Raw genomic sequence first — 14,356 nt, 5'->3', positions numbered from 1 at the left:
GGCTCGTATGAGATTTGACTCATGCAAAGACTTCTTGAGCTGCTGCTTTGCTAATTCTTCTTGAACCTGTTCCCAGTTTAAGTTCCCTTGACCAAAAGAGAGAGCACACACACACGCAAGAAAGAAGAAATCCCATCCCATACAGTAGATTAAAGGCAATTCTTGATGTGTTTAACGGCATCATGTTGAAGCAAATACACCGTACACTTTGTCAATGTCTTGTGTTTTCTTGTTTAGCAAATCCCAAAGATTCCCAGAGTGGTTGAGGTTTGTACTCTGTTGTGGCCGATTCATGTGTGAAAATGAATGATGTCTCACGCTCCCTCAAACACATGAGCCGCAATGATTCAGAGTATTTAGGTTGCCGCCTGACCTTGTTTTGTGTGCCCATAATGTTGCTGAGCTTAAATCTGAAAAAACTGAACCAACCCCAGATCATAACACTGCCCCCACAGGATTGTATTGTAGGCACTATACATACATACATGCATCTGTGTGTGTGTGTGTGTGTGTGTGTCTTGGGGGGGGGGGGCTGTGTGTGTGTGTGTGTGTGTTCTTGTAATTGCGGCATACTGAGGACCAGTGAGGGTTTTTAACCAACAAAGTGAGGTCATTTTTACGGAGTGAGGACATTTTGGCCGGTCCTCACTTTGTATTCATTGAAATCACTTCCTTAGGTTGCTATAACATGCTATACTAATAATATTTTTAATTTTGGACCAAAAATTTTGGGTCAAATTTTTTTTTATTTTATTTTGGACGACATAGTATAGTATGACGTTTATGTAAAATTTTGGACGAACATTTTTGGGTCAATTTATTTTGGGTCAATTTATTTTTTCAAATTTTGGACGACAGTATAGCATGACATTTTTGTAAAGTTTTAGACCAAACATTTTTGGTAAAAAAAATGTTTTTATTTTGGTTGACATAGTATAGTATGACGTTTTTATAACATTTTGGACCAAAAATTTAAAAAAATAAAAAAATAAAAAAAAGTTTTCCAGCCGTTTTTGCTCTGGGGCTCCACCTGCAGACATGTTATGGTACTGCAACCAGTAGTTCTTCGTAGATGTCATTCATGAAGTAGATATTTGTAATTGTGTTGATTTATAAAGTGGAAATGCTGGTCCTCAGTATGCAGCAAGTACAAGAATATGTGTGTGTGTGTGTGTGTGTGTGTGTGTGTGTGTGTGTGTGTGTGTGTGTGTGTGTGTGTGTGTGTGTGTGTGTGTGTGTGTGTGTGTGTGTGTGTGTGTGTGTGTGTGTGCGTGTGTGCGTGTGTTTGCTTTCAAGCATCAGTGAGATGATGCAGATTAGCATCCATTAAGCGTCTCTAATGCCACTCAGAATCGGGTGCTGGGGTCAACGATGACTCACAGTTTGTCATCACACGAGGCATAGTGATTGCGCTCTCTGAAACATAAGCAAAGCGCCGTCATTTTCACTGGTGCACGTGACTGAGCTTAAGGTCCATCATTGCCTGTGGTGATCTCTGCTCTCTGTGCCCTTTCACGGCCTGGTTTGCCTCTCTGTCACAGAGCACTGAGGAGAAGATGAGGTCACATGGAGGCGAGATACGTCTGACATGGACTAGAATTAAACTTGAAATGAAAGATGTGGGCAGGGGGGGAATTACAGGAGACATGGAGGGTGGAGAAGTGAGATGAGAAGTAGAAACAAAAACATAAAGGTAAAAGAAAAATGGAGGTTGTGGAAAAACTTGTATATTCAAGCTATATCACATACTGTATATTTTGTTGTACTTTATTATTGTTGTTATTATAGATACATGATTATCATGTTTTCTGTGTGTGACTGTAACTGTTTTGTTATGAATAGCCATATTGTTTTTCTGTATCAGTGAGACTTTGTATTGAGAAGTCTCCTATGCACTGTATTTATACATGTTTTTTGTCTATTTTGTGTATTTTATTGTGCAACAAGTTAAATGTTGTTTGTTTGGTTTTTTTAATGGCAGCAAGTGTGTTTCTTTATAATATAAAGAAACACACTTGCTGCCATTAAAAAAATAATGGAGGACAAAAGAAAACTCACAAAAGGAAAAAAGAAAAAAGGAACATTTTCCTGTGTAACTATGATTTAAAAATGCAGTAGAAGTAGTAAACCTCCTTGTCTGCAATGCCTTACAAAAAGGTTGTCATATGCAACAGTAAATCTTTACATAAAGACAAACCACACACTTGTGAACACAGTCTCCAAATGCAGTATCCAGATGTTTGACTATACCCTTGACTTAAACTTCAAAAGGATCCACTCAGAGACCAGAGCTATTTATAGTCTGATTCACATATACCCTATAGTCTTATGGTTGCCATGTCAGAAACATTTTGCACCCAACACGCCATCTACTGGCCTGCTTTGTAATCATCAATATGTTTCATTTAAAACAGACTTGACAGAATTTGGCCTCTAGATGGTGATACATTTACAGGTCAGTGGATTAAACAAGGTGCCATAACTCAATGAGCCCTTAAGGGAAATGCAATGCAGATATTTTGCTTCAGATTAATAAATCAATTTAATTCTAGCCACAGCGTTATGGATCTTTTATGAGCTTGATCGATGCAGCTTTAAAAAAAAAATGATTTTTTACAATCAGGGTGAGCTCAAGTAAAACTCTTTTAAAGTGGGGTTATGTCAGTATAAAGACAAACAGATGTGTCCTCTGTTCGCTTCATTGACGTAATCTGATGTGCTCCATGAGACGGTATGACTTGGCGAGATGAGAACACACCACACACACACACAGTCATTAAACTGGGTCAGACACATATATATTAAGTGAAGACTCCTGCTGCTTAATGTGGTGGTAATTTGTTCACTCTCAGCACATTTCCCCTCTTTCTTTATATATGTCCCACTGGCTTTTTTCGTCTCCTGCTTCTGTCCTGTGCGGTGGCCAATGGTAACATGGACACAGGAGCTTTTCAAATAAGCAGAAAGGATCAACTGTCTGGGTCCAGTTCATGAACTGTGCCCACACACACGCACACATCAGGTGGGGTCCTCACACAGGATGATATTCATTTCTGAGAAAAATGGCTTAAAACAGCATATTTTGTTAGCAGATGCTGCCAAACAGTGTTTTGTCTGTGGTCTCAGACAGAATCTGGATAATCTAAAACCAGCAAAGATTTCCTGACCACAACTTCAAAGATCAGAACGTTATGTTATGAATGGGGATTTCTATGACTTAAGCAGAAGACGAGAGCTGAAAGTGACTTTTCCAGTAACAGGACTTTGCTCACTGTGTGTTAGTCTTGTGTAAATTAAAGGAACTTTTTTTCTGCGGCAGAGTGGACAGATGTGGGACGAGGAGACATAAACAAAGGAGCTGAATCTGCCTAGTGTGCAGATGGACAACAGCTGCTGAGACGAACCGTCTCTCTTGACTTTTATTATGAAAGTTGATGAGTACTGCAGATACTACACAAAGATAAACTATAAAAACACTTTAATGTTTAAAAAAAAAAACATTTGAAGAAAATGTATCAAACCAGTACACTTTAACAGGAAATCAAATCAGAAATGAGACTATTTTGCATCACTTCATATTCCTGTGTATATCTTCATTATTTCTTGCCAATGACCAAATGCATTTAACTTAATGTGATGATTCTGTGTTGCTCAACATTTGCTCAAAAGTAGAACAAACAAACAATCATCTTGGTCAATGCAGAATAACCTGTGGCTGGATGTGGAACAACAGATCATCGTTGCCCCGTTGAATCTCCAGCAGGAGAGGCTGGTCACCTCGCAACACTTCATGAATGTCTTCGCTGGTGTCCACCGGCTGTCCATTAAGCTTCACTATAACATCGCCCTCTTTGATCCCTCCACTGAAACACAGAGAGGAAATGATTTGGTTCAAGGCTGTGAATACTGGGGGGCAGGAATCACAGGGTACTTCATGATATGACATACATGGTCCACAATATACCAATAATCACGATACAATGATTCTGTGATCATCAATATATTGCAAGGCAATCATATAGCGATACGTCACAATATCTGTCTAACAGAAGAAAACAAAATGTCTGTGAAAGGTTAAAACTGCAGGATTTCTCGATTTATTCACCACCTAGAGAACAAAGTGCATAAAGTCTATGTATTGAACGTGAATGGGGCTTCTCTTAACGTAGCTTTCTCGGCCATTATCCCGCCGTTAACTCAAAAAACATAACAACTCAAGTGTAAATTCAATCAGGAAGACAACTCTATTCCATTCTTTGATCAGAGTCTCATTCTTATCCTTCCTGCATTCACACGCTCCATTCCTCTCTCCCTCGCCACACTTTCATAAGTTAAATCATTTTGTTACGTCATATTAACAAACTGTCGATGTGATCATCATGGTTCACACACCTTGGTTGACATCAAATTCAATGATTTTCCAGGACCAATTCCCTCAAATTTAACAACCGAATGTGCTGATAGCTTGAGATGTAAGGACAACTTGTAAGAGCGTCTTCACGACTTCGCCCAATGGCGTCCACTTTTATCGATTTACAGCACATTCTGCATGTGGACAAGTGATTGTCCTTGGGATCTTGGCCAAAGTCAGTCTTAGTCATTTTCTTTAGTGAGACAGAGATCTTGGAATTTTCATTTCCTTCCTTTTATATTCGTGTTTACCCAACTTTCTATATGAAGACCCAGTGTTTATAGATAAAGATTCATTGTATGCATGTTAAACCTTTTACACACAAATCTAAATTCAGAAAATGTGTTTGGGGAACCAAACATCAACAAATCTCCCGCGACCCATCTGTGGGTCCCGACTAGGGAAGGGAATCTTTGGGTGGCTCACGATTGGATTCGATTCCGATTCTTAGGATAACGATTCGATTCAAAATCGATTCAAAAATGTATACAATGCATAGTGTGTTAAAGCAAATTATGGCATCAAAACAATACAGTTTGTATAAGATAATGTGATAATGTGATCACACAAAGGCAAACTTAAGACAAAAGATAACGTTTATTCATTCAAAACAAATAAAAACGTACAAAAAATAACTTGCATAAATAAAAGCTTAGACTAGCTGCCCTTATCTCCCAGAAGTTACAAAAATAAAGTGTACACAAATAACACAAACTGGTGTTTTGTGTGGTTTATCAAAAATGTTTTGTTTTTTTTTGATTTTTGAAGTTTATGAATCGATTCACAATCGTGGATGATTAGAATCGCGAGTCCTATGTGAATTGATTTTTTCCCCCACCCCTAGTCCTGACCCACTCTTTGGGAGTCACCGATCACACTTAGGTTGCATCTATAGAGCGAGGAGATCGAGCGATACCATGAAATATGCATTGTTAAAGATGCATCATTTTGCATTGACTGTGAAATCCTTTTCACTTTTAGATTCTCACGTTTCTGTTGGAAACTATTGGAAAATATTTTGTTTAGCCAGAACTTTAACTGATCACTTCCAAAAGATATTGATCTCATCAGCAATATTCACATACAGAACACACACACACACACACACAGAAAACAATACCTTTGTGTGATGTTGTCACAGACATTATGGTCAAAGCCTTAATCAGGTTCCGAGCAATGAGTGTGTGTGTGAGTCAACATGTGTGTGTGTGTTTGCTTGGGTTTTTGCACGTGTGTGAGCACTTACTGTTCAGCTGCAGTGTTGGGTATGACCTGTTGCACCAACACTCCACTGCTGACGTCAGGAAAGTCTGGTCTGTGACGCTTTAACTGTGCTATTAGACTGAAACACAATCACATGACAACACTAATGTTAACAGTAATTACAAATAAAGATACAAATATCATTCAGCTCACTTCTTCTCAGATCTTACAATGAACGACAGTGAAGTTAAATGACACTGAAGTTAAAAACCCCTTTGTCGTTTCAACTCACTCTCTGGTGATTGTGAGCATCCTGACGCCTAAAAAGCGTCTCTTCACGTCTGAAAACAGCACAGAATCATCATTTTTGCACCTAAAATCACATCCATGGTCATGATGTTTGTTGATGAGCCGCACTCTCTCACCTGCATCAGACTGAGGCTCCTCTGCGACTCGTCTCTGCTGTCTCGTCTTTTCTGTCACAACAACAAGAACAACTGCAGTGGGATTTACTCAGAAATACTCAGAATTGCCACTTCACAGCAGATATTGTGGGGACATTTATGCAAAATCAACTTTTTAATCATTTTAATAGTTATATTTGGGACTCTAGAGGCCCTATGAGTAGGAAAAGTACAGGAGATAAAACATGCAATGTTGACTTCCACACTCATTGCTACATCACAATGAGACATTCCTGGAATTGTTGTCCCGCAGAGCTCCGATTTGTCCCTAAAAAACGAGGGCGAGGGCAATATTATCTGGAAGAACGGAAGTCCGCGAAGTGTTTTATTCTTGGCTGCACAGTGCAGCACAGAGTTCTACACAAACTTCCAGCCTCAGAGGATTTACGTGTCCAGTGGATACAAGTTTAATATGACTGCAATGTGCTGGTTACAGTCGGCAGTGACACCGACGTACTTGCATTTAAAGAGACAGGCACTCAAAACGATTGTTCTGAACAGGGCTTTTGGCAGGGTGATTGAACCTCTATGATGCTACATCCTTAAAGGGATAGTTCGGAATTTTGGACATTGTAGTTGCCGAGTTCGCTGGTGCTATGGCTAGCGCAAGTCAATGGTACAAGTTAGCATGGCATTAGAAACACTCATACCGACTCCACAGTGCACCCGAGGCAAATCGATTCTAACGGCAGACTATCAATGTGCATATCTGTGTTGATAACAGATAATATTTGAAACAATCGCATAAATCATCCATTTTTGAGGGACTACTTTCTCAGCAGCAGCGGAATCAGTCCACCGCTGCCATAGCCTAACAGGAAGTATGACGCGCTGCTGCTGCTGTCCTTCAAATTGCAAGGTTGGTTTTATTTCAAGTATTCTATCAACACAGATATCGATAGTCTGCCGTTACAATTGATTTGCCTCGGGTGCACTGTGGAGTCGGTACGAGTGTTTCTAATGCCATGCTAACGTGTACCATTGACTTGCGCTAGCCATAGCACCAGCGAACTCGGCAACTAGAAGAACTGAATGAAATTTGAAATTTTAAAAACGTCTCCAGACGTCTCCATCACACCGGCTGAGTTGGAAAATAGGTCTTATGTCCAAAATTACGAACTATCCCTTTAAGGTATTTTGACCAAAGCATGTCACAGACATGTTGATCAGGACACCAGGGAACTAGGTTCACTTGTAGAAATATATAAAATGTCTACTTTAACAAACTGTTGAGGGTGTACCCCGCCTATCACCCTATGTCAGCTAAGATAGGCACAGCTCCCCCCGCGACCCTCCGGTGGTGGATAAAGTGGTAGATAATGGATGGATGGATGTCTACTTGTTGTAATTTGTCAATCGTGCTGCTGCTGCTTTGTGAGGCCTGACCTTTGTTGTGTGTGCTGTGCGACTCTGTGAGGAAGCGACTGATCCTGTCTGAGGGAATAGCGAAGGAGATTCCTGCTGTCACTTTCAGAGTGTTGATGCCTATCACCTCCCCGTCCTGTAAGACACACACACACAGCTGGTAACTAACAACTAGAATTAAGTTTGCTTCAACTTAGTTAGCTGGTAATATAACAACTTGCTTACTTAAGTTTAAATGATTATTATATAATATAACAAAATGATATATTATAAACCAATAATGTCTAAGAAACGTAGAAGGAGGCATAACATAATTTCCTTTAAGTGAGCTTTACATAAAATCCCTTTAATGTAAATTACATTTTAATGATAGTGTGCATACAATTTTAGGGGCTTAAAAACTTTGTTTGTCAGATTACATAATACACAATAACATGTAATATAAGTTGCCTCTGTGTTGTCTCTGCACATCAATATTCACAGTGAGGACAGATTTATTGAACGATCCATCACACTGTATGAATCATGAAGGCAGCACTCACCAGGTTGACGAGAGGTCCTCCAGAGTTGCCGTACTTCACACCGACGAGAGGAATATGAGACACAAACCGCAAAGTCGCACTGTCAATGACTGACACACAATATGCACAAATACACTAAAACAACAACAACAACACAGGTACGGCAAAAATCTGCAAGTGTAATCCGAGCAAACCTGATGAGTTAGAATTGGATTAAAACAAATCTTGATATATCTGTTTCTATAGCACAGTGAATATTGGTATTTTGAAAAAAAATAATAATGCTACTGTATGAGCTTGCAATGGAACTGTTGTTAAAGTCTGTCCTTGAGTGAAACACTATTACAACAGATGCATGTACTGTATGCTAAATTATTGTCATGTCTTATGTTATGTTTTTATACCAAGTTCCAAGTGATGTAAATAGGCCGACCGTAAAATGGGGACTTCCTTGGTCAGATCTCCAAGGCTTTGTTCACTTTGTGTCTGAAATGATGAGTTTGCTAAATAAAAAACAAATTATTAATTGGGCAATGTTGTGGCCTCCTTTTTTGGCGTTCGGTCTACTATTGAGCCATATTGTCTAAGGGAGGCCATAACACACACACCCTGGTATACAGTACACAGTAGAACAGTATTTGTGTTTTTTCTCCAGGTACCACCAGAGGAAGCTCAGGTACGATTACCACAGTTTGAGAACTGTGGATCTAAATAGTAATGGACAGGCTGTGCATATTGTGTGTGTGTGTGTGTGTGTGTGTGAGCTCACATTAATAATAGCATCAGTCTGGATGTAGTCCATGTCTGAGTCTTTGATGCCCAGCTCTTTGCCATCTCTCTGCGCGGTGCTGACGATGCCGGTGGTGACAGTGTTCTGCAGAGCGAAGGGGCTGCCGATGGCGACCACAAACTCGCCCGGCCTCAGGTCGGCTGAGCGGCCCAGAGAGAGCACAGGAAGCTTCTTCTGCTCGCGCAGGGCGGCAGATATCGACACGTGTGAAGAAAATGTGGAGACAGTAGAAAAACATTGAATATTAGAAGAGAGACAGACGGAAAGAGAGAAAGGATGGAAGAATTTAACGCTTACAACGCTGTACAAGTATTTGGGATGTGAGTGTGAGAAGACACACATCAGCACTGTGTCTGTGAGTCACAGGGCTGGTGTTTATGAAAGTTTCCCTGCTGGACTTTTGAATGTCTCGCAGAAAACTGTCAAAACTTGGCTCAGAGATGTGTTAGGAGGATGTGGGCTCCTGCGTTCTACTTTTGTACATGTGAGCATTTAAGGGCGGAAGAAGAGGAAAATGTGAGGATAATGACATGTCTTTACATCACCTCAATTTGGAAGAAAATAGGAAAAGGGTGAATCGGAAATTGCAGATAAAATAAATAAAAACTAAATAAGGGAACCTGACGTCAGTGTGTTTGTCCCTCACCTGCGGGTTGACCTTGATTGTGGCGATGTCTGCCTTCCTGTCTACGTCTCTGAGCGCGGCCTCATACGCGTTGCCGTCGTGGAGTTGAACGCGCAGCTGGGGCCTCCCGGTCACCGCGGCAGCCGTGGTTACCACGTGAGCGTTGGTCACAATCACACCCGAATGCGTCACAATAAAACCAGAGCCACTGGAGAGATGCATGTGTCGATCAAACAGAGGGTGTCTGAAGAGGAAAAAACAAGAAAGAGACTAATTCAACGGCAGAAACAAGTTCAAATATCTGTATCATTGTGGCAGCAAGAGCTTTTGATTTGAAGGTGGCTATGTCCTGAAGTCATGTAAACAGGAAAATCTGAAGTTTTTCATTCTCTGCTAGTAGTTAAGACAGCTGAATAATCTACAAAAACACAATTCAAATTTACTTTAAACCTTTCTGGATATACATGACTCAAATAGAGCAGAATATCAGAGGCAGATTGAAGGACAAAAAGGTGTATTTACACACACACACACACACACACACACACACACACACACACACACACACACACACACACACACACAAACACGTGTAACACACACCTGATGAACAACTCGATGTGAACAACGGCCGGGGCGATTTTCTCCACTACGTCTGCAATGAAGTTGAACTTGTAGCGAGCGCTGCTGTTGGGATGGACCAAGGAAGAACCTGTGCTGACATGACGAGCCAACTGTTTTAATACACACACACAAGAGAAGAAGAAGAAGAAGAAGAAGAAGAAGAAGAAAAGGAACAGCAGAAGAAGCCATATGACACAATTTCCCTCTGTTTCAGACTTACTTTCAAGTTCAGTTTTAAAATCGTTGGGCCAGATAATACTGATACTTTTTTTTCAAACAGACACACTCTTCTTTCAGGACACTATATTCTTATCTGCTTGTCATTTTCCTTTCATGTGCTACAAATGTATTTTTTTTAACTTCTCTTGTGGTCAAAATGTCTGCAGTGTAAGAGAATATCAGTTTAAAATGTGCATTGCAAAGAAAACAGTAATTAATTTTCAAGTATCCAATTTAAATATCCAATCATGACAGCAATCCAATACATTTCGAGGTGTAGGGGGTGTAAAGACGACTTATTAAAGTTCACACTGAGTACAAAAATGGGGGAATAAAAGTGATTTATATAACAATAAACGGGGCTGTTACTGCAAGTTTGCATATCTTTTTTACTCAGTTTATATGTTTTTTTTTTCAGTTATTTACAGTATTTTATTGTTCTATATATGTATATTGTTTTATAATGTGGGTTCTTTACAGTATAATGTATTTTTTTTAACTAAGTTTATATATTTTTTAAAAAGCTATTTACAGTATTTTATTGTTCTTTACATTTATATTTTCACATACTTTTTAATTACTAGGTTTTTCCATGTTATTTCATTCATTTAAAAAAAAATATATATATATATGTATATATATTTTGAACTGATACATTTTTCATTGGTGTCAGATTATTTATATCATAATGGTGATGAACACTGGTTGGAAGGGCCCCCTGGGAATGTTTGCTTAGGGCCCTTACAGACTCTGGAATCGCCTCTGCTTGTGGCTACTTTTATTAGAGGTCATGTGTACCTAATAAAGTGGTCAGTTAATGTACCCTGCACACATTTTCACTATAAACTTTCAACACAGAGTTTGTGGAAACCTCTCCAGTCTTACCTGCGCTTAAACGTGTGCAGGGTCCTTTGCGCGCTTGTCTTATTTCGTCTCTCCCCTTCTGCAGAGCTTTTCGGTTGGCCGCTCTCATCTTACACACGTTACCGTACGTCCTCCCGTCGCTCCCGCACACTTGGTGATCCATCTTGCAGCGGCAGATTCCTCTGGATCCCCGCCGCTTCCCGGGGACGGCATGGAGCTTGCACTCCATGCCGTCCCCGCAGAGTGAATCGGTCTTGCGGCCGCAGGGATCTCCCTCTCGCGGGAAACACACCAGGCAGCAGTTGCATCGGTCCGGCATGTACCCGTCGGGGCAGCGGGGGCTCGGGCACAGGGTCGCGTCGCACTGGGCGGCACACTTAATGTCAGAGCGCACGGCTCCGGTGAGGTCGTGCGTAAAGACGAACGCAACTGCGACAAAAAGTAACTGCATGTTTCTAAATAGTGATGAAGAAGCGAATAAAAGTAATCTTTAAATTATCATATTATATTGTGATATTTTCCCTCTTCGGTGTTGTAACCTGGAGGTAAATCCACTCTCTCTCTCTCTCCTGACATCTGCTCTAGTGCTCTTTGGAAAAAAAATGATTAGATCTACATGACACTCGCTTTCTAAACTGAGTGGATTTAACCACGGCCACCGAGGAGTCATTAACGTGTGTGTGGACGTTGGAGCGGCCCACTTTCACGGCTGCGTGCGCGCCATCTAGTGGTAAAAGATCCACACAACACCACATCGTACAGAGCAGCATTGTGCCAGAGATGTCGAGATGTCTGTGTTCCTAAATCTGGAATAGTCTCCGCGTCACATATCAGGTCTTTTCTTGTCACTTTAATTTCCAAATCCAATTTGTATCATATGACAATTTCTTAATCTCGCTTTTTGTCTAATTTATTGTATTTAGTTATTGGTTTAGTTAAAGGTGTTTTATGTAATAAATCTAAAGCAACTGGCCATAAAATTCTCCTTATATGTCACAGAGACTCAGGAATAATGTTCATATAACAAACTGAACTCACCAACAACAACAGTACAGACAAAATATTTGCATTAAAAAAAAATCTTTTGCAGACTGCAAATCATGTTTATGTTTTGAAATCATGTGTTGGCATGTGGCGCCACCTACCGCCGTTGACCAATCATTGCAATCAGTGGAGTCTCAGCTGCCGAGCAACCACGGGTTGCCAGTTACGTCAGAAAACGAAACCTAAAAGACCTCAGTATTTTGAATTTGAATGTAGTAACCGTTTTTGGCCACATTCTCACTAATGGCACCTTTAAACTTAAGACAGTCATTGATAAATACGTCTGTAAATATTGGTCATGAGGCAATTTTTTTCTCCAGGACTGGGTGCCTTGCTCAGGGGCAGAGTAACAGATATGATAAGATTTTTTTCACCCTTTGATGCAACGCCTGTTGTTTCTAATGTGCTGTATAATACATTTAAAGGTGCAATATGCAACATTTTGCCAAATGAGACACCAGGAAGCAAATGTTACTGACATTAAACAGGCGTCGGGAAACTACAGTGGCCTCTTTCATTTTGCTTTCAAACACAGGCTGTGGCAGGTTTGTGGAAACATAGTGGCACAGAATGGCTGCCTCCATAAAGAAAGGCCCTTGCCTGAGGTACATGTAAAACATATTATTAAGGTGACAAAAATATGTTTTTATTTTGCAAACATACTTATATTTTCAATTTCTGCAAATAGCCCCACACTAGATCTTAAAGGCTGGGCATATAAGTGAGAAGTCATTGTGGTTTTCCACATGAGGGCAGTGTTAGGCAAGGCAAGCACACAATTGCATCAACCCTAACCCTATGACACTGTTTCCATCTCTCCCTCACAGTGTGTGTGTGTGTGTGTGTTGCCTAACCTAAGCGGATGACAAACGTGTGGTATGATTTCTCTCGCCTCTTCTGCTGCCATGACTCAGGACGAGCAGACCGCACTGTGGTGTAGGTGGTGGTGGAGGTGAGGCCTCTCTCTCTCTCTCGTGTATCCATTTGACTTGCAAATGTATGTAAATCTACGTACACGAGGGCAAGTAAATAATGCACGTTTGTCTCCTCGTGCCAACATCTGCTCATCCCTGCCTCCACTGAAACAACCACCGGTTTATATCCTGCAACCTGAGGCGTATGTGGATCTCTCCAGCACGGACATTTCTGACATCATTGAATCCCTGGGGGGGGGGGGGTTTGCTGGTGGTGACACTGCTTTCTAAAAGGTCATTGTTTACAGTGGCGTTTCAGGGATACTCAGTGACCGTGGACCGTGGCGACAGAATGTGGTCATCCATCCATCCATCTTCTACCGCTTTATCCTCCACATGAGGGTCCCGGCGGGGTGCCTTGTCAATCCAGTGCTACTGAAATGCTTAAATAGCTCCACACCATCAGTTAAATGTTACAACTCGGTAACATTTCTCACTCTCACTGGGTAATAAAGGTGATTTATATGACTTTCAATGTGGCTGTTGCTGTGCGTTTGAGTTATTTCAGAAACTGTTGATTTATCTGGGCAAAATCACCTTGTTGCTACTTTTATTAGGGGTCATGTGCACCCGTACTACATTCTTCTTTTCACATAGAGATTATGGAAACCTCTCCAGTCCTACATGCACGTAAACGTGTGCAGGGTCCTTTGTGCGCTTGTCCTACCTCGTTAACATTTACTTGTTCCAGTATTCTACAGCCTATGTCCCGTTTCCTCATCTTATTTCCTGTAAACACTTCCACATGTTAAATTGAACATCTGTTTATCAACATTTATAGACTCTAATTGTATGTGCAGCACTTCACGTACAGTCAGCATTTCAATGTCAACGTTACTTATTGCACACTTAAACACTGTTCACCATTGGTTTACTGGACAGACATCCGGGTCATCTTTTTTTAAAATAGTCCACAATGGTCAACAAATGTTGAGTTTTGATGTTTCATGAAGGCTACATCACTTCTCAGAACACACTTCACACAGGCTGTGATGGATATTCAGCTACAAAATGCAACGTCACCAATAAACTTTGCTAAATTTGACAAGACTGCACCTTTAAATGGAAATGGACTCCAAAAACAATTGAAGCGTGGCCTTGGTTACGACAAACACAACACAAACACATGATCTTTACATACGTAAGAAGAAGAAGCCTGCTCACAGCCAGTATTTGTGGACTCCTCCCTCACACGTCATCTCTGTTCTGAACACACCTTTGTCAATACTCTGCCAACAGTAAATATGCAGAG

The 14,356-nt window shown here is 40.7% G+C and overlaps 1 protein-coding gene across 1 annotated transcript; it reads right to left on the bottom strand.

Moving 5' to 3' along the window:
- Window positions 1-3,694: 3,694 nt before the first annotated feature.
- LOC310943619 (serine protease HTRA3-like) lies at window positions 3,695-11,537 on the bottom strand (the record flags this gene model as incomplete). Its single annotated transcript, XM_083909244.1, has 10 exons — window positions 3,695-3,863; window positions 5,658-5,753; window positions 5,907-5,955; window positions 6,040-6,085; window positions 7,418-7,579; window positions 7,986-8,018; window positions 8,734-8,928; window positions 9,401-9,623; window positions 9,983-10,091; window positions 11,108-11,537. 10 exons carry the CDS (start codon window positions 11,535-11,537, stop codon window positions 3,695-3,697), a joined length of 1,512 nt encoding a protein of 503 aa, XP_083765370.1.
- Between the last annotated feature and the right edge of the window lie 2,819 nt (window positions 11,538-14,356).

This window comes from Microchirus variegatus (assembly GCF_963457635.1).
Source record: "Microchirus variegatus genome assembly, chromosome: 23".
Lineage (NCBI taxonomy): Eukaryota > Metazoa > Chordata > Actinopteri > Pleuronectiformes > Soleidae > Microchirus > Microchirus variegatus.
Note: the sequence above shows the minus strand (reverse complement) of the source record. Positions and strands in the feature narration are given on the sequence as shown.